Source organism: Gopherus evgoodei, chromosome 11, assembly GCF_007399415.2.
Source record: "Gopherus evgoodei ecotype Sinaloan lineage chromosome 11, rGopEvg1_v1.p, whole genome shotgun sequence".
Lineage (NCBI taxonomy): Eukaryota > Metazoa > Chordata > Testudines > Testudinidae > Gopherus > Gopherus evgoodei.
The window spans coordinates 70,287,756-70,309,208 of NC_044332.1; the positions used below are offsets into that span (position 1 = coordinate 70,287,756).

General features: G+C 43.3%; 1 protein-coding gene across 2 annotated transcripts in view; it reads right to left on the reverse strand.

The window, feature by feature from the left end:
* Window positions 1–21,453, reverse strand: part of PDIA5 (protein disulfide isomerase family A member 5) — a 130,403-nt gene that overhangs the window by 86,042 nt on the left and 22,908 nt on the right. For both annotated transcript variants that reach the window (XM_030579850.1, XM_030579851.1), the window contains exons 3-5: window positions 17,252–17,339; window positions 1,617–1,700; window positions 796–841 (exon numbers count right to left, since the gene is read on the reverse strand). In XM_030579850.1, the coding sequence (XP_030435710.1) occupies window positions 796–841; window positions 1,617–1,700; window positions 17,252–17,339 (218 nt within the window). The remainder of the gene's footprint in view (window positions 1–795; window positions 842–1,616; window positions 1,701–17,251; window positions 17,340–21,453) is intronic.

Consider the following 21,453-nt stretch of genomic DNA (forward strand, 5'->3'; position numbering starts at 1 on the left):
AGCAATAGGTGCTGCAGGGCTGGATGGAGGAGCTGCAGTAAAGCTGCACAGGTAGTGTTACTGCAGGTCTGGATCTGGTGCAGTGGCAGGGTTGCAGAGGGCCCAGCACCAAGATAGGAAGACATGTTGCCGATTAGGATACAGATTCCCTGCCAGGGCTTCATAGGGGAAAGCTTTGCAATGTCTGCTCAACCTACAGTGCTTTTAATCTACTGCACCAAAATTCTTACATTTATTTGAATTTTTGACAGTCTTTTTCCTTCTTTCATTGTTCCCATAGAATTTTGCTTCCTATTGGTCTGTGTGAAATCTGCAGGAGGAGAAAAGGTCATTTTGTTCCTGCTGTGCTCAGGGCAGATCTATATGAACCTAGGCTGCCATAATCAGATCAGAGAAAAGGCCATTTCATCTCCCTTAAAAGCTCATATCTTGGCAGCTAGAACAACAAAGAAAGTATTTCCCAAAATGCTGTCCAGCTAATACTATTAGTTACACACTGCCATCGACAGAATCTCACAGCAAAACAACATATTTGTTACCAGCCTCCAAGTAAACTCACAGTTTACATTGGTTCTATCTTTGTAATCATATCCAACTTTTGTGGATATGTAGCTGACAGACACAGAGACAGAATGACCTAAAGGGTTTGTTTTTTGTTGTTATTTTTTTAACCCTCTCCTGCCGCCTCCTACACAAAACTGCAAAAGCCAACATCTGTTTTTAATCCACGTACATCTCCCCATCCCTCCACTTTCCAGTGCCAAAAAACCCCCAACACCAAATATTTAAATTTACCTTCAGTGTGACAGCTCGGTTATATTCAGTATGAAATACACCATCCCTGTTGAATGAAGAGTGGGTAACAGCATTAACTTTCAGGAATGTTGCTAGAAATCATGCAGCTGTTTATCCTGGCATCTCGTTATCCAGAATAAAATTATCCTACTCAAATCACAGAACTGTGTGAAATGTACAGCAAAGCAATTTAAAAAAAGAAGAGGGGAAGCTTAAAGCAAACAGCTCTCTAGTGAATAATTTCTTCTGTGAAGCCTTAATGAGAACATTTACTAGAGATATGATCTTGGGAGATGCAGCTGCTCAGCATCTCTTACATTTGCAATATTGTAACTCTTCTAATGAGCAACAATGCACAGCACCTTTCATCAATAGATCTCAAACTGCTTAGCAAAGGATGTATGTATTATTTCAGATGGGGCAACTGAGGAGGAAGTGACTTGCCCAAGGCCACCCATTAGGCCAGTGGCAGAGCCAGAATAGAACCTAGGTCTTCCAGGTCCCAGTCCAGTGCTCTATCCGCTAGGCCACACATGCTCCCTCAGAGTCATACCTCTATTCATATAGGGCCTGATTCAGCAAAGCATGCGATTACATCCCATCAAATTCAATACCTTAGTAAATTCACCTTTAATGGGACTGCTGAGATGTGTAGTTAAATAGGGGCCTGGCCTGCTTTAAATGTCCAAGTGCACAGTGGCAAGCTAATAAGCCCCTGTACTAAAGTGCAGTATAATATAAAACAGAACTAATAATGAACGTCATTATACAGTAGCTTGAACAATTAGTAACAGCAGATCTCATCCCCATCCTATACTTACTTATAATGCAATAATTCCACCCCTTTCTCCTTTGAATTAGGATCTGCTTTCATCTTCTTGCATACTTTTCGGCTTTCCGTATCACTGCAAAACACAGAGACAGGAAAATGTACGGTTAAAAAATGAAATCAAAATGTGTCCAACATTTAAAATAAAATGCATAAATCTGGTTTATCATCAGCTTTGTTGTGATTACGGGTAGTTTAGGAACCTCATTCACTTAAATCTCAAGCAACAGTGGTTTCTATCAAAGTTGACAAGCATACTAGAACCTTGCTGCAGCCAGCTCTGATTCTGACAGTTTGTATATGGGGCAAAATGGTGATAAAACGGGGACCAATAATTGTGGTTCCTGCCCAGATTCCTCTCTCTTAGAACTGAGTTTACTTGCTACGTGTTTTAGTGTGCAGGCAGGGCTACAGCATGGGTGACTAAGAGAGAGATTCTAAGTTCCACAAAGAATGTGTCCACAGCTTTATTTACGGGATTGGTGAGCGAACAGTGTTTCAGGAAGGGATCTGAATTAAAATCAACTTTTTGTATCAGGGTAGAAAGGAATTCCAGGCAAAAGGGGCAGGCAGCATGCAAAGAGTGAAGACAAGAGTGGGAAAAGGATAGCGGCTATAGACGCTAATTCAGGAAAGCATCCCTGTTCAGGACAGCAAGTTGGCATGTGCTCAAGTCCCGTTGAAGCACATACTTAAGTGTTGTCCTTAATTCCGCACAAAGGTCAGAGTGGAGTTGCACGGAGCTTTAAAGGTTGACATGAATGTGAAAGATAAGAGGAAACCAGTGAAGAAATTTTGCAGAGAGGCCAAAAATGGTCAGAGTGGCATGGGAAAAGGAGGATTCACATTGGCAATGTTATTCTTTGCATAGATAAAGAGCGAGATTAAAAGGTCTTGAAACCTGTTCCTCAGCAGCCAGCAGCTGGTACTTTGTGCACTGATAAATCAATTTAGAAAATGAAAACGCTGAGCGCCCATCAATGTTGCTGAAATTTACACTAATTAGAGCCACTTATGAAAGCCTAGACACATTGAGTATGTCTGTACTGCAATAAAACACCCATGCTGGCCCATGTCAGCTGACTCGGGCTCATGGGGCTCCAGGTGCAGGGCTATAGAACTGCAGTGTAGATGTCTGGGCTCGAACTGAAGCCTGGGCTCTGGAATCCTGCAAGTGGGAGGGTCCCAGAGCCTGGGCTCTGCTCATCTCTACCGCAAATTATAGCCCTGCAAGCCCAAGTCAGCTGACAAGGGCCAGGTCTGGGTGTTTTGTTCCAATGCGTACGTACGTACACACACACACACACACACACACACACACACACACGCAATGGCTGCCAGGAGCCCCAATAAACGCAGTGCTACTGCTGGTGTTTGTGACTGAGACTGTCAGAAGAACTGTCTGTCTCTTTGCAAACATGAGAAACAAACAATTAATTAACACTGTGTTGCAGATAAGAGCAAACCCTGTGTGCAGAGGTTTTCTGAACATATTTTACAGATGGCATTACGTTACAGAAAATAGTACTGACACCTAAAGTGTTATTCTGTGGATCCAAATTAGCATTCTGAGGAAACAGCAATGCCTATGACTATTCCCTCAATTTCTCAGTATCAAAATAGCTTGCGGTCTTGGGGGCTTACTAAACTCACATCTGTTCCTGGAGTCACAGATCACGGCCAGTAATAGATTTCCTTATTCTTCACCTTCAGATACCAAGAGACCGCATGCTTGCTTCTCCAATACAGATCTCACTATGGTCAGCAACATCTTTGTTACCTCCAGGCTGGACTACTGAGATTCACTCTCTGTAGCACTACAGTGGGACAGGACTTTAAGGTTGCAGCCAGTAAAAACAAGGCTGCCCATCTCATAAGCAAAATCAGCTAGTGACAGCGTGGGACACCTATGCTCCACTCTCTGCACATCAACTGAATGAAATTCAACATACTGTTTACCATCCACAAAGCCTTAGATGGCCATAAGCCGAGCTACCAGAGACCTCCTCACCCTCTCTGGCCTTTCATGCCACCTCCACTCATCCAAGGCGCTTCAGTGAACTGCCCCATGGGCCAGGCTCAGGGGAGCCGATGACAGTGAATTCTCAGAGCCCTAACATCCAAAACTGACTCTCGCCAGGACACTGTAGCCGAGACACAGAGGGTCCATCTGGAGTAGAGCTTGTGCTGCTGTTGTAACTGGAGTAACTGGCTGCCAATTAACACGAGCTAGCTAAGACCTTTGTAAATGCTACTCTCGGCGCTCCGCAAACGTTCGTTTCAGGACACACACAACTGTGGTTTACCCTACATCTCAGCTTCATCTTAGAACAAATGTTGTGAAGTGTCTAGTTTAGCATGTACAATGGTGCTGGCAACTCTATATAGCACAAGTTATGGTACGACAGACCTTTAGATCTGCAGATAGTGTTGCTGTATATTTGCTTTCTGCTGCTGGGAATGTTTATCTTGGTCTGTTGAACAGGACACTGGAATAGGAGTCAAGAGACGGATTCCATTCCCACCTCTGCCACTGATTCACTGTGGGGAAGTCACTTAGTTCCTAAAGCCTCATTTTTCCTATCTGTAAAATAGGGATAGGGAGACTTACCTTTGAAAGGTTCTTTAGATTTAGTGCTACACAGTATTGTTCTCCGAGGGAAGGGATGGCTAGGTATTAAAATGAATGCCGTATGAATACTTGTAATGAACATAACTGAATGCAATTCCTACTAACTCCACACTAACTTGGGCATCTATTAAACAATGGGAATACAAACAACAGGTGGTACCGGGTCAAAAACCAGCCTCTAAAGCATTGCCTACACTGGGGATTTGCAGCCACCTGTACAGATGCACAGGTGCAAACCCCCTAGTATAGACAAGGAAAGCTATGATTTGCACTGGTGCATCTTACCCTGGTTTCCAGCACAGGTACACCAGACCATGAAAGTTTCATCTATCTACACTAGGGTTTGCATTGAACAAGCTACAGCCAGGGCTGGATCACAGCAAATCCCCAGTACAGATGAGGCTTAGATCTCCATCAGTAATTTTTTCATGCATCACCGCAGATGTCATAGCTTTACAGGTTCCAAGGCCAAGATTTCAGCATGTTAAATGCACCATGCAGAGGCTTCATTGATGTTTCTTTGGAAGGGGCAAAAAAACAAACAAGTAACTGAGAAGGGAATGCTGAATCTAGTTATTTTTATCTTTGCTCCTTCTGCTTATCTCTACGCAAGCCATAAAATAAAATAATCCGCAAGGTGTATGTTGATAGTAACCTTCTCCGATACATTTGGTAACTGCCATTATTCTTAACAGCAAATACCAACAGAGCTTCAGCCTCTGCTCTGAGGAGATTTACCTCCTTTGGATTTCAGCCAACAGCCTCTCTCTAATGACGAGTGCTTCACCTCTTACATGGGAAAGGATAATTAGGTCTCCAGCTCTTGCAATTTAATTATACTGTTTGAAGAGGAAAGGAAGTTTACTACAGGGCCTGTTAAAAAAAAAAAAATCTCACACACACACACACACAACTCCCAAACTGACTGTCGAACTTATATGACATTAGAGATAAGGATCCAGGCTCAGGAGAAGTGGTTACTAGAGACACCTCAGAAACGATAGCTTAAGTAATGAGGTCAGGAACACTGCCCACATTAATACTGCTCTGCTTCCTCATGCCACCCACTTCTGCATGAACGTTAACCCCAGCAGCTACGTGCCACACCGCCGCTAACAAGGAAGAGGCCACCGCTTTATTTACAGTGTGTCCCACAAATGATCCAGCTTTATCCCCTGCGTTTAGCCCAAACGAGAGGTCAGAATAACCCCCTCCCAAAGGAGTGGGCACACCAGGAAACTTGCTGAAAACATTAACAGAGAACGGGAAGCTGAACCAAAGTGGTCCCATCTCACCATCTCCCACCAATCTGGCTCCACAGAAGCCATTAAGTGATCTATAGTTTGCGAGAGGGACTGGGCTCATGGAAAGCCACCTTGGGAATATCCACTGAGTTTCCTGGCATCCGACAATGCTGCCCCTGCCAACATTAGCTTGCATGGAAACCTGCTTTGTATTGCCCACCCCACCCTCACAAAGGTGATGGAGTTGGCCTAGGTGCAGATGAGGAATCAGTGGTGCTGGGGATTTAGGGGCAGCATTGGGGCATTCAGAAAGAATGAGGTCAAGAACTCTGCCTATATCAACACTGGCTCACTCCCGGATACGCAGATCCATGTAGGCCCAGCTGAACCATGCAGCCATATCTCACAATCCGAAATCAGGCTCAGTGACTCCTGCCTGTTACATTTTATTTCCTAGTTCTGGTTATTTATATGATAGCAGCACCTAGAGGCCCCAGCCAAGACTGGGACGCCAGTGTGCTAGGCCCTGTACATACACGCACACCGACAGCCCCGCCCCTGAAGAGCTTACAGTCTCAACAGACAAAACAGAGATTAGGTGGCAGCGAGAATCATAGACACACACTAGTGGAGTGACTCGTCCAAGCTCACACAGCAGGTCAATGCCAGAGCTGGACACAGAACCAGTGTCTCTAACACCCCAGTCCAGCATCTGATTCACTGGATCACAATGCCTCTCAGATACACTTCAGTTGCTGTCCTTCTGCCATCAGTGTTTCTGATCACTTTTTTGCCTCTGCTCTTTAAGTGCTTCTACTTCCCCACAATGTGCCAGGAACAACATGCACACTACAGACCCAGTTGTAACTCCAGGTTAACTGGAGTTTTGGAACATCCCTTGGATTTGTCCTGCCCAATAGCTTCGGAGGCAGCCAGCATTCTCTGAGATTGGGGAGCCCAAACTGTGCTCTGGCTAATCTCCCAAAGCCTGCTCGTGTCGCTTCTCTGGGTTCCCAACCCCAGTGCACAAAGCCCTCTGGTGGGCTTCCAGAGATACATGCTCTATCCTGCTTTTCTTCTTTTACGGCAACAAGCCAAGGTACATCCAGAGACGCACGGAGTTCAGATCCTGCTAACACCTCCAGCCAGACATCCACAAGCACTTGTGACCCAACAAAGCAGCAATCGAAAGGGTTACACAGATGACAGAAACATTCATAATCCATTTCAACAAAATCGTACATACTTGCGATAGCAACTCTTAGATGCATCCTCTGAAACGAAAAGCCATTGCCAGTCTGCGTCTTATCTGTGACTATGACGTTTAGGAACTTTAAATGCAGCTGATTAGCAATGTGTTTTAGGCAGCATGTGATTTCTGACCATACACCTTACAATCACCTTCCCTACACTAGAGCAAGAACCACACAATGCATTTATAATACAGCAGCTTGTGTACCGTGCCAATCAAAGGAAAGACATACCAACCCTCTCCCTCCAATCTCACCCCAACTGTAGGGAGGTGTTTGTGTGTGTATCATCATTAATACTTCCTAGTCTGAAGTAGCAGCTGCCACGACTAGTGCTGCTTACAGTATGTCACATTTATATGGATCCTCATATTCTGTAATGATTTCAGGCCCTTCTGTATCACTCTCCCGAGACAGATCTGAAATGGGAGGCGGGGGGGTGGGGAAATCACTTCTCAAAACTTGTCAACCTGGCCGTAAGAGCTCTCCTTCTCCAAACAGCTGTGCTAAGCAGTCACTGGATGATAATGGCTTACATCCACTCAGACAGAAAGCACCTGCATCACTCTCAACTCGGACTGGCCCTTCGATACTGTGACAACGAGAGCAGTATAAGAACCTATGTCGAACAGAACAGGCAAAGACCCAGACAGCAGGATAGAGATAACATTTTAAACACGGGAAGCTTAAAATAAAGGACTCGTTCCTTTATTATAAATAACCTTTGCCATAGTGTGATGCTGCATTTCTCATGGAAACTAATTTACTAGAGAAGTGAGAATAACAGGTTTTGCTTGTAACAGACAGAAATCAGGTAAGGGGCTGCGCAATGGTTAAAGGGTTTGATTTGATTTGATTTTGGGGACTGGGAGGTTTGAACCAAAAAGGAAAACCTGCTTCATAGAAAGTAAATAGGAAATAGGATCAGCAGATCAACAAGAATCCAGGGACTCATGTGGATTTTGGGGCTCGCCCAAAAGACTGCAAAACTCCTCCATCAGAGACCCACAATGCATCATAGTTCTCTATTCTGAACATTCCCCTGAAATGTGATGTGACAGAGAGGCAGTAGCAATTTATATGCTGTAGAAAACCAGCACCACCAGTCTTCCAATAAAAATGATTCTGTCTACCCTCTAGTCAATTAGAAAGCCAAATAACCTACACAAACAAAATGGGGGAGGGGGAGAGAAACGACGACATTTTCTGAAACTGAAGCTCGGGAGTTTATATCACTAACAGCAAAAGTATCTTTAACCAAAAAAAAAAAAAAAGCACCCCAAGATAAAGCTAATGCAGGTGTCTTCAGACACCAACAATCAAGAGCAGGAAAAGAACCATTATACACCATGATCTTCCAGCTCTGCAGAAAGCCCCAATGTTATAATGAATGGTATTTTCCTTGGAGTTAATAAGTTGAGACAGCCACACACAAACCTTCATCAAAATAAAATAGAGAGCTTTAAAAAAGCAACCAAAGGCTGGCTAGAAAGCAAGCATCAGTTTCTTCTTATAAAAAAAAAAAAAAGAACAAAAACCCTCTCTTTGTAGATTCTGCTACACTCCACCTAAACTGTTGGATCACGGTCTAGGAGATTCCAAATTATGGTACAATGCTGTAATCAATAGAAGATGATAAGTATATGTTTGAATTCACATTAGAATTAAATATATATGAAAATACTTCTAGGAAATATCATCCACATATATATAGAAGCTGTTATATAATGTATTATTTTTTGGTTGCGTCTTTGCATATGTATTCAATGAACTGGGAGAGTTACCTAGAGAATGTTTAAAGTGGATTATTAAGGACTAAATGCAAGAAAACGGAAGTAGTGTTAATTCAGTCTTAGCTAATGACATTAATATTAACATTCCGCAGTTAATCAGCAATTCAGAAAATCAGAAAACAAATGGGATGGTTGAATGCACAATCTGAACGCTACCTCTTATGCGCATGCATTCCAGTAGTCTTTAGTTAGATGTGACCATAATTCTTCTGAACTAATATAATATACCAGGGCTTGAAGAGTTTTATATCTAGTAGCCCAAAGGCGAAACCTACTCACCAGGCTGAAAACCATGGAGGACAAGTCTGCTCCTTTCCCCAATCTAAAGGAATAGTATAATTATAAAATTGCTTATAGTCTTACAGTGGTGCTATTCCCCATGCGTGAGAAATGTTTACACTGGGTGCTGTAGGGAGCAGAGGCGATACAGGGTATGTCTACACTATGAATAAAACTGGTGTTCTTAAATCGTGTTAGCTAACTCAGGTCAAAATATCAGGGAAGACAAGCCAACTTAGTTTTTAATTTGGTTAGCAGCTCCCCTACATGATTTAACGCAAGTTGCTAACCCAAGGAGGTGCCACTCATCTCCTTGAGTCACTGACCTAAAGCTGCAGCATGATTTAGGAGGCTGTGTGCTGTCAGATAGACCACCCCCCGTCGGTATTTAAAACTGAAGCCCTGACTCCTTGGAGCTAGTAGAATCCTATGGCACTTACCACAACAGTCAGACATGTCTCACCCTGGCTAAATTTTAATGTGCGTGATTACACCACGTCAGGCCAGGTCTACATCACAAACATAGCTCTGCTGGTCAGTGGTGCAATGAGGTGAGCTCTCCGGCTGACAGCTATTCTGGCAAAACCCTTTTATGTACACACAATTATGCTGGCAAAACTGTGTGTTTTTTTAACGTAGACCTTCCCTAAATCCCCTCAAGAGCTTCAAACAGATATTTGTATTCTTCACTTCCTCTCCTACCTGTCCTGTAATGTTTACTTACTATCTTCTACTGCACAGCTACTATCTTTCACCCCACACACAGCTATACTGTACAAATGCAACAGCACTGCATTCCTTTCTTTCATCTTCTCTCTCTTCACCAGCTCTAGGAAAAAAGTTCTGAAATTCACAACTTTAAAGTTTCTGATCAAAATGTCAATCCCCACTCCCAAAATAAATAAAATAAATAAATAAATAGTTTGAGAAAAATTGAAATAAATAGATCAAATAAATTTGCATCCCATTTTCGACCAGCTCTTACTCTTATTTCCACCTTCAGTCACAAAAATTGAGATGGATTTTAGACTCTTAAAAGTCCCTCTCCTCCATCCCAAGTAATTAAACCAATTAATATACTACAGATCCTATAAAAACATTCTGTATGCAAAACATTAGGAAACGAGAAACTCAGGCCTTGACTACACTCACACTTTACAGTGCTGCAACTGGGGTGTGAAAAAACACCCCCCCGAGTGCTGCAAGATACAGCGCTGTAAAGCGTCAGTGTAATCAGGGCAGCAGCGCTGGGAGCGCGGCTCCCAGCGCTGCACGCTACACCCGTAAGGGATGTGGTTTACATGCAGCGCTGGGAGAGCTCTCTCCCAGCGCTGCCGCTCTGCCTACACACACACTTCGGCAGCGCTTTGAAATTCCAAATGTAGCCATACCCTCAGAGAGAACTATTTCACCCAACAGCTAACAAATACGGTAACATATCGAAAGGGAAGGAGAGCAGTATCTTACAAAGGCATTCATCAGCCACCTACACCCATTTCTGGCGGAGGTAGACAGGACTGAGATATGACACGGAAGCAGGAAGGAGAGATTAAGACCAACCCAAGCGCAAGGCATTTTAGGCCAGATGGCATTTCCCTAACGAACAAACAGCCTGGATGTGATAAATCCGAGCACATGCTCTGTGACAGCAGATGGGACCCACAGTAACAGCTTTGTTTCTGTTTGGGACCTACGTTAAAAAGCACCATGTGTGTTTGATGAAGGATTAATTACTCAAAGCAAAGCAATATGCACTTGTTTTGATTTGGTTTGATTTTTAAAACTAATTTTCATAATTGGGAAAATGATACTAAACCAAAAATGTTATCAGAGAACAGCAGACAAATTCCTGGGATTCCAGAAGAAGCTAGATCAGACGGGGATACCAAATTCAAATACCCAATTATACAAATAGGGCAGGAGAGCCACACATCCAAAATACCCCGGCTACCCCTAAGTGTCCTTCAGAAAGTGTTTGGCAGAATGTCAGCATCTAAAAGGTGACCTGCAAACAGTCTGATGCAATTCCCACTTCTATCTCTTCATCTATCTTAGAGTTTTGTACTGCCACCCAACATGGTAGCATCAGAGCACCTTTCATGTACAATCAACAGGGACAGCAAAGTTCATGGTAGACTTTATGGAGTCCTTGGCACCTGTCCATTTTCAAAGTCACAGCACTGGTTGGGATAGGGGGTTTGGCTCTTTTTTGTTTTTCTTTTTTTAAAAATTTTATCCGTTTCCTCTTTTCTCGTGGGTAGGAATTTGGGGCAGAAAGAGGCATCAGTGTTGTGAATATTATTTTAGAGCATAAAGGTTCTCTAGAGACCCTTTGCCACACCCTCCTGACCACATTTCCCAAATAATCTACTTCACTTCCTTAATCTCACACACACACCCCTCCAACTGATTTTCTCTACCACCCATCTGCCGCATTTCACCCATCGCTTCCCCCTCCACTCAGATGCACTCTAGTTCGGCCCCATCTATTGCAAACTAATCTGAGAATGATTGGTAACCTTCAAAACCAGATCTCAGCACCTTCCAAGCTGAGGTTAGGTTTTCCTTTTAGGCCAAAGATGCCTGAGTAATGAGTGACTGAACTTCAATCCAAGCAGTATAACACTGGGATTCTACCACCGCACCCCAACACAGAAATAAGTTTACATCATTTCACAGTTTATATTTGTCACTGCTAGGCCATGCCAACATTTGCTATAAAGAGCCCAAAGAACTGTCCTATTACACTTGACACAGCTCTTTTGATTTACCCATTACGCAAATCACCAATTCGTGGCCCCAATCCTGCATCCTCTCAGTACATGGAACTCCAGGGAGCACAATGGGAGCTGTGCACATGGAAGATCTGCAGCGGCACTAGGTAGAGTAAGCCAATCAGATGCACACGGTGAGGAGCCTCACACTGCATCACACACAGCTCTTAAATCACCCTATTTTACCACATAGTCTATTTTACGGTCACAATAAGGGTTGAAAATAATTCTCTTTTCAAACAAGTTAAGCTTTCTATTCCCCATTTCAGTTCCCCTGCAAACTTACGGCCAGATCCACGCCTGCATTTGTGAAAGTTGAACTAGACTCTTAACGAAATATCAAGCCTTTTTTGATGATTTGTTTTCCCAACACATAAGCATCTGGATGCATTAACTGTACAGTAAGAAGTATTTTAGCTTTGTACTTCTGTCATTCAAAAAAGTCTCCAAACACTTGATAAAAATTAACTATTTAAGCCTTACAACATCTATGGGAGTTAGATGTTAATCTATCCATTTGTCTGGTAAACCAAGGCACAGAGACTTAAGTTAATTGCCCAAAATTATAAACAGTCAGTGGCAGAGCTGGGAATAGAACGTAGAAGACCTGACTCCCAGTTCCTTGCTCAAGCTATTAGACTACCCTACCTGAGTCAGTTTGTATTTCAGGTGCCACACTCTAAGCGCTTATAGCCAAACCAGAGCAGTTCATAGGAAATCTTATCTTGCCAACAGCTGTCCCCATCCAGATACTATATGAAGGTTTACTGAACCCTCATATAGTTTGTTGTTACTTTTTAATCCAGAAGTGATGCACTAGATCTTGAAATGCATAAATGGGAGCATTCTGTTTAAACAGACAGCAGCAAAAAGTAGATGTCATGGGTAAGACTGCATCTCACCAGACATTATTAATTCAACATTCTGACATCTCTCACGCTGCAATTCATTCAACATCAAACGCCTCAGTGAGGGATTCCTAATTAAAACATGGAAAGGCTGAAATAAAATGTAAGTATTTTTGTCACATCGTTTGCGGATCTTTTATTCATAACTGAACTGCTTCGTGTTTCATTATGTACAGAGCCACCTATGATACCTCAGATAGGAACCAAGAGTCCTCACTTTGATATTTTGATAAATTCCACCAGCACAAGCGCCCTCTTAGTAGGGGTCAGCTCCTTTCTGCCAGGGCTTAAGCCAATATGAATCACTTCAAATCTAGCTGCTGAGTAATGGCTTCATGCTGCAAAGTGCTAAGAGGCCCCAGAGCCTATATACAATAGGGCCCTGCTCTAGGAAGGGACTGATGCACGTGAATAAATCCCAGAGGCCTGGGAGTGGAAGGCGCTCAGCATGTTGCAGAACTGTGTCCAAAGCATCACAGGGAAGCCAGTCACATCTGTTCTGGTGGAACTCAGCTATTCTTGTAATAGCTGCTACCAACTAAGCAGCAGCTTTTCTCCATGCTAACTAGCTGGGCAAGCAACCAACTCTTCCCCCAGAGTCTATGCAAGGCCAAGTCTTCCTGGCCTTCAAGAGGCTGCCCTATTTCCGTCAGCACTGGACCGGAGAGCTCAAGCCTAACCTCTTGCTTGACCCATGGAAACCCATGAGTGGGGAAGCTGGTTTACTTGTAAGTAGGCTATTTAGACAGAAAATTTCTGGTGGTAAGGCCTGCATCTTCCTCTGTATTTCACACAGCAGAGAAAGCTCAGCTAGTGCTCAACAACTGATTAATAACCACCAGCTTTGTTGGGGGAGCAACATACTCTTGCTTTCTCCTCAAAAAGGAGCAAAAACCACCATGCCTTGAGAAAGCAGTGAACATGGCCAATAGACGGGGTAGCGCTTTCATCGCCACACGGGAGTCGAGCCGAAGGTAGCAACTACAACTCTGCATGAATGCCAGCCATGCCAACGCACATATCTGAAAGCAAAAGGAGCTCACTATAGCAGGGCATAGAGACTATAGCCAAAATTCTCTGCTTAAGGGAGCGGAGAATACTGCTGCCAAACAAACCATTTCTCGCCAATATTTGTAAAACAAATTGAGCCTGCCCTGTAAATATCCCTACATCTGTGCATTTGTTGTTTCCGTGCCGAGATCACAAATAAGCATCACAAAAAATTTGCAATGGGAGAGTATCTTGAGCAGCTCTGGTAGGGCTCAGCTGTTCAGCACTCCTGGAAACAGGCCTTTGTGGTCAGCAACAGAAGGCTCTACAGTCACCTTCCACACTTTCTGACTGGAACGAGGGGAGCCACCGGTAGTTTGCAGCCTCTTGCAGAAAGGAAGAGACAATGGGTTGGAAAATCTTTCGAGAGCAAAAACATAATACCCCATCCTCTACGAATATATTGATTTCAGAAGGCTCTCCACGGCTTTAAAACAATAAATCACCAAGCAAAACTTGACTCAAAACCAAACCAATTCGGATCTGCAACCAAACTCCCCTGGCTACCATCAAGACTCCTGGCCTTCCCTCACTCAGTCTCCGGCACTCAGCTGGTTCATCTCTCTCTGTTAAGATATCTCACTGTGAATGAGGGGGCAGAGAAAGACCTCTGAAAATTCTGATTATGTCTGGGGAAAGCATCCAAGTTTTTTAGGTCTCTTCCCAAATCGAACCCTCTGAACATTAATATAGCTCAGCCCTCTGACGGATTACAACCGGCGCCACGTTTACAACATGGTCTCCATTATTAGTACACTCAATTACTGTCGTAACAGCATTATCTGGGGTTAAAAGGAGCAATCTTGAAGCCAGGCTATCTATTCCCAGCTCTGCCAGTGATTTACAGTACAACTTTCAGCAAGTCATTTCACTTCTCTCAGGACAATACTTGCCCCCCTCATACTGGTGATATGGATTAATTAATTATATTTGTACAGAACTCTGCTCTGACCAGATGAAAGGCACTGTAAGTGCCACACATATTAGAAAGTAAATTGAAGTATTAAAGTCTCCTCAAGTTAAAGTATATTCCTTGTGAGTAACTCATAAAGGAAGCTTGTTTTAAGTGACAGCCTTTTGGAAGGAAAGCAGAGGGAGGAAGATATTAGAATTAAAGTCAATAGAATCTGTTGTAATACAAAGATCAAAACGTTGAGTTTCCTCCTCTCATCCCAACACAGGGAAATTAAGGGTCAGATTCTGATCCCACTGAACTCAATAACAATACTCCCATTGACTTCAAATGGGACCAGGATTGGGCCCTAAATACTGAGTATTTCTCCCTGATGTAATGCTAAAATTTACATCAAAGCTTACGATTATTATGTGTGTTACAGTAGCACCTAGAGATTCCAACCAAGATGGGAGCACAATATGCTAGGAGTTGTACCCAGACACACAGTAAGCAACAGCTCCTGATCCATAGTGACAATCTAAATCAGAAAAAGAAGAGAAAGGGTGAGAGGGGAAACAAAGTCACAGAGAGGTGAAGAGACTTGCCCAATGTCTCTCAGCAGGTCAGCAGCAAATCTTTGAAAAGAACCCAGGTCTCCTGACGTTTAGTCAGGTGTCCTATTCACTAGACCTCAGTGCCTGTCAAGTTTTAGTTGTCATTGATATTTTTTGGCAGGAGAGGGGACCTAAGAGATATGCCACATTTCCCCATTTTCTTCTTCACAATCCATTTGCTGAGTTAAAGCCTCAGAGATTGGAAACTGATACAGTTCCACTGATGTCAATGGAGCTACCCCAGTTTATGCCAGCTAACAATCTCAACCACTGTCTTCGTCTCCTGGGATGAAGACATAACATTCACTTGGACTGGCCCAACAGAACAAGAACGTAGAACAGGGGTGCCCAACCTGTGGCTCCGGAGCCACATGTGATTCTTCAGAAGTTAATATGCGGCTCCTTGTAGAGACACCGACTCCGGGGCTGGAGCTACAGGCGTCAACTTTCTAATGTCCCGGGGGGTGCTCACTGTTCAAACTGCTCTTCTACAGGCCCTGCCCCCAGTCCTCCCCTTCCCACCCCCTCCCCTAAGCATGCCGTGCCCTCGCTCCTCCCCTCCTCGCCCGGCCACAGCCTCCTGCCTGCCACGAAACAGCTGATCAAAACAGCTGATCGGGAGGTGCGGGGAGGGAGGGAGAGGCACTGACTGGCAGGGCTGCCGATAGGTGGGAGGTGCTGGGAGGGAGGTAGGGAGCTGCTGACATTTTACTGTGGCTCTTTGGCAATGTACGCTGGTAAATTCTGGCTCTCTCTCAGGCTCTGGTTGACCACCCCGACAGAGAAAAAAGGCATAACATGACCCTTGTTAGTGATGATTTGTTTAGAGGTGGCAGGGAGCAAAAAAAATGATGAATTAACTTTGGTTAACCAATAACTTTTATTGTGGGTCACAGTTTTCTAACAAAAGAGGAAGGGCCCGGACTCAAAAATACAATTTTAGAAAAATCCCTTTGAGTTTATAGATGAGCTACATCTGACCATGGTGCATCTATTTGTACTACAGCATATCAGCCTCTAGAAAGGTAGCCAGCAATCTGTTCCCTTATAAGAACAAGAAGTGGACATTGTCAACAGCAGGCAGAAGAGCAAGGCTTTCAAGATGCAGAGACAGAAACACACACCAGGATATGAAAACTAAACCCACATGTACTGTGCTATTGTCAGCATCATGAACAGAACCACAGATGCTTTCAGATCTTAAAACCAAACCGCACACCTGTTCCTTCCCCCTCAAATAACTACTTACAAAAAACAGACAAAGTTTCCCCAATGTTGCATTGAGAACTGCCATGAAACTACAAGCAAGAGAGCAAGTTTCTAAAATACATCTTCTCATGAAATGCTCTAACTGCAGGTCCCTTCCAAACCAAAGAGTTATACAAATCATGCAATGTTTGCATGTTCTACCACAGCTAAGTTACTCTCAATATACGATGTAAGTGTTGCATAGGTTTGGGGCTGTCCCATTGCACGGGGGTCAGTTGCGTCCACTGTGAAGTTCTGTTTCAACCATAGGAAGGACCCTGTGTTCACTGCTGCATATTTATCATCCTCTGAGCCTGCTGCTCTCCTCCAGCAGAGAACAGCCTAAGCTGTATTTTCCCAGGCATGGAGCACAGAGGATGAGGATGTGCTGTCAGAGTACACTCCAATCTCTCTTCCAGCTCACAGAGTCTTGTGTGTTGCAATCTCTTCCATGAGGAGCCAAGGAGTAGGGTGATCAGATGTCCTGGTTTTATAGGGACAGCCCCGATATTTGGGCCTTTTTCCTATATAGGCACCTATTACCCCCAACCCCAGTCCCAATTTTTCATACTTGTTATCTGGTCACCGTACCAAGGAGGGAGGAGAGCAGAGCTTTCATGCTGCATTCCCTTCTGAAGGGGTTGGGGGAGACACAGCAAAAGAAAGACCATGCTCCAGGGTTCCCAGCTCATGACCAAAGAACATGCTGGCAGAGAGGAATTGACAGGAGCTGTGGGGAAGAGACTATCCCAAGGACATCCCAAAGGAAGACCAGAAAGATGTGTAAAAGGTACACCTGCTCCAATTACAGGGTTACCCTTCATGATAAAGTGCTTTCCATTATATGAGGTGATCGATTTACAGCCACTGAAGAGGTAAATTCACAGTACCAAAATAAGACTGGAGAGGAAGGGGGGAAAGAAAACAGCACATCACATACCCGCAATCGATCCAGGCTATAGTACCTCGTCCTTTCACCTCTTGGGCCACGTCGGACAGGAACCTGAGTGGATTTTCAGCTGCGGCAGCTGAAAACAACAGTAATAACAGCATTAATCCAATCAGCAGATACAGCAATTGCAAATCTTTTGTTCAAAGCAGAGAGAGAACATTTTTCCTAGAGTGCCATTTGTAAGAGAAATCAAATCAGTAACGCTTGTGTAATTTGAAAGGAGTGCTGATACCCTGAACATTTATACCTACAGCATGCACCACTGCCTACATTTCTGGGAGTATGTCATGCATTCTACCACAGACTTCAGTATCTTTCTTTCTCCCACCTCCTTCTCCCTACAGCTGTGCACTCAGTGGTTTGCCTTGGAAAGACAGTCTAGTGGTTAGAGCATTAGCGAAAGCTCTGGGAGAGAGAGGTTCGATTCCTTGCTCCACCAGAGACTTCTTATGTGACCTTTGGCAAGTCACTTAGCCGCTCTGTTTCCCATCTGTAAAATGGGAATAGCAGCACTTTGTTCACTCATAGGGATGTTGGGAGGATTAATACATTACATTAAAGAGATGCTCAAATTCTATGGTAAAGGGGGCCTTATCATTTTAACCCTACAAGTGGTTGCATTTAAAATTCCAAAGAGAGATATGGCACAGCATTGCAAAAAATGTGTAGGTTTTTATAAAGCACTTTCATTCCAAAATACCCCAAAGCACTATTATAAGTGTAAAATCTTATTAACAATAATCAAGAAAAAAAAAATTAAGGAGGGAAGCTAGAAGCATTTTTATTTTCAACCCAATATCTGACTTCTTTAAACCGTTACAATAAAAACTGTTCTAGACTCCAAAAACCTCTTTCGTATTAAAAGAAATCAGCTGCTCCACTATAAAACATAATTTTAATGGAACCATCAAAACCACAAGAGTTCCCATTGCTGGCTCCTCAGCTAACAAAAAAATAACAAGCCTATCACATCCCACCAGGTTAGGCCCTGACCCCACAGGCTAATCCTCAAGAACAGAACCACTTGTCTACATCAATCAACTAGCAAGACTGGAACCTTTCCCAATGGTAGGGTTCCACCTCTGACTCTTCACTAGGGCCATTTGTTACCAGCTAACTCGATTACTAAGGCCTTGAACTTAACCTACACTAAGAGTTGAAGGCCATTTCAAAGGGGTCAAGTATCAGAGGGGTAGCCGTGTTAGTCTGAATCTATAAAAGCAGCAAAGAGTCCTGTGGCACCGTATAGACTAACAGACATATTGGAGCATGAGCTTTCATGGGCGAATACCCACTTCATCGGATGCATGTAGTGGAAATTTACCGAGGCAGGTATATATATATGCAAGCAAGAATCAGGCTGGGGATAATGATGTTAGTTCAATCAGGGAGGATGAGGCCCTCTTTGAGCAGTTGAGGTGTGAACACCAAGTGAGGAGAAACTGCTTTTGTAGTTGGCTAGCCATTCACAATCTTTGTTTAATCCTGAGCTGATGGTGTCAAATTTGCAGATGAACTGAAGCTCAGCAGTTTCTACATGCATCTGACGAAGTGGGTATTCACCCACGAAAGCTCATGCTCCAATACGTCTGTTAGTCTACAAAGTGCCACAGGACTCTTTGCTATTTCAAAAGGGAGTTAGCTAACTTGATCTATAAAAACAAGCCAACCTGTTTCCTAGACAAATCAAGGCCTGAGAGTTCCCAGAGGGTAGTTTTAAACAAACAGCACTTCTGCCCCAAAGGCTCTCATAAGAGGGTTCTCTCTCTCTTCTTCAGTGTACATATGGAGATGCTGGCTGGGTTAACAAGGAGGCATGGGCTGTGAAGAACACTCCTTTTCCGCTTACCAGCTGAATTTGTAAAAAGCATTCTTGTTCTACATAGGATGTTTACGAAGCACCTGTTATCCTGGAATCTAAGTAACAGGAACCACCTTCTCTGTATACCAGCTCCATAATCCCCAGCATTGCTCCATGTCTCTGCAGCATAGGCTCAAGGAAGCTATGTTGTCAGGGACTCCTCCCACTGGAATCAGTACTAAGGAAACTATCCTCGTCCCCAAACACTGACCCTATGCGACTGGCATTTGCTCCAAACAGTACAGAATGCAACAATATACCTAGGCCTGGCCAGATTGGGGGGGGTGGGTTAATATAAGTTCAAGGGATAATATCAATGTTTATTTTAAAGCATTTTTTCAAATATTTATGGCTTTACATTTCACAGTTGCACGAAATTACAGGAGAGGGCTCAACATTACATGTCAAAATATACAAAGAAAATATCCTTTAATCAAATTCTAATAAGTTCCCAAGCAGCATTTTTCTTCCTCTGCCTACCTGTAAATTTCGATGAGTACTGATGAAAATATTTTTTCATTTGTTTGTGTGTGTATGGTGAAATCAATCTTAACAAGACATTTACCAATAAAAACCTAATCCTTTCAAGCCTAAATATACCCAATCACCAAATCCAGTGCCAAGAAAGCATTTCAGACTGGAAAATACTGGACGAGAACATGGAGGGAGTTCCCTCCAAGGACTGCAACAATGGTTGTGGAAGTCATCTGTTAGCACTGAATAAGCATATACCTCAAGTGAGTGCATCCCTCTTGATCAGTGAGTTTTCTGCATGTACCAGAAATATTAGGTAGCACTTGCTTGAGCCCCATATATTTTAACCCTTCTCACCAGCAATGTGACTGTCAGCTGACCAGAATCTCAACACAGATGCATGGTGCATATCTGGGATTAGAATCGTGCCCAATGACTTTTTACAGGACAGCAGCTAAGCGAGAGATTTTTTTAATTGCGTATAAAGATCACCACTCTAGGAAATGTTAGTCCCCTAGACTGCTCTAAGTGCAATGCTTTACATTGTTAAATCCAACCAATAAAATTTAAAAAAAGAAAGCGAGAACATGACTTTTGAAGGATGCCCATAGGGTGACATTTATTTGACAAGTGTCTGTGCTGAAGTGCTGCGGTTGTACTACTAAAAATGAAAGCTACCACCACGAACAATGCTAAGCCTGGAAAAAAAAGAAACTTTTAAAAAGCTGAACAATACAGTTGTCTTATGTTTTAACAAAAGTTCTTTTCAAATAGAAAAATGTTAGAAACACGATTTATGATTTTCACGTTGAGTCTGTTCCGCAGAAATTTTTGGCCAAGTCTTAGCACTTTCCCATTATACCAAACATATAAATGTTTTAACAGTATTTAAGTCACATGTTACGTACGTGCCAGTTTAACCATTTCAGCATAACCCCCCACCCTACCACACCTTGGAAATAAAGTTAGTTCCCCCAAGCATCTGCACTTTAGCAAACAGGAGAATTCTATCAACAATAGTTCTTTTGGGGAACGAACACTGAAACACCATATTAAGGGTCCAAATTCTGCTTTCAGTTGCAGTAGTGTCAATTTGTAGTAACTCCGCTGAAGTCAATGGGGTTACTCGATTTACACCAGTGTAACAGAGAACAGAATTTGGGTCCATCTCACTAAGCACAGTTCAAAAGACATTAATATTAAAAAACAACATTTCCTGGCTACTTCCTTTTCCTTACTGTACTTGCGGGGGCTGGAGGGCGAGAAGCAGCAGCATTAAAGAGACTGTTTTGATCTCGCTTCACAGTTAATCAGCAGTTCTCATGTGTGCTGGCCAAATGAGTATCAAATCCATGACAATAATAGCATTCTGCATTTCCCCAAGGATCTCAAAGCGCTGTTTCTTTTACCTGGCACCATAAATAAACCCAGTACTTTATGACACACACAGCCAGACAGTACCACTGTCCAAAGGAACTTGCAATCAATGTCTGACGACACAAAGACACAAGGCAAGATTTCAGTTATGGATTGTGAGGGGACATCTCTGGTGAGAAGATCAGCAGGGGAGAATTCACGGAAGACACTGGTTTTAACTAAGAGGCATGGAAGAGACAGAACAGGTACATACCAAGAAGTAGAAGACTGTTCCAAGGTTGGGGAGCAACACAAAGGAAGATACAAAGGCACAAACAGGAAAAGGAAGTAAAGCAGAAGGATAAGGAGCAAGAGGAAACAAGATTAAAGAGCTACATAAGAGCAAGATTGAACAGCCTTAAAGGGGAGGATGGAGAGTTTGAATAAGATTGGTAGACAACAGTGAAAAGATCTTAGAGGGACAAGTGACATGGTATGA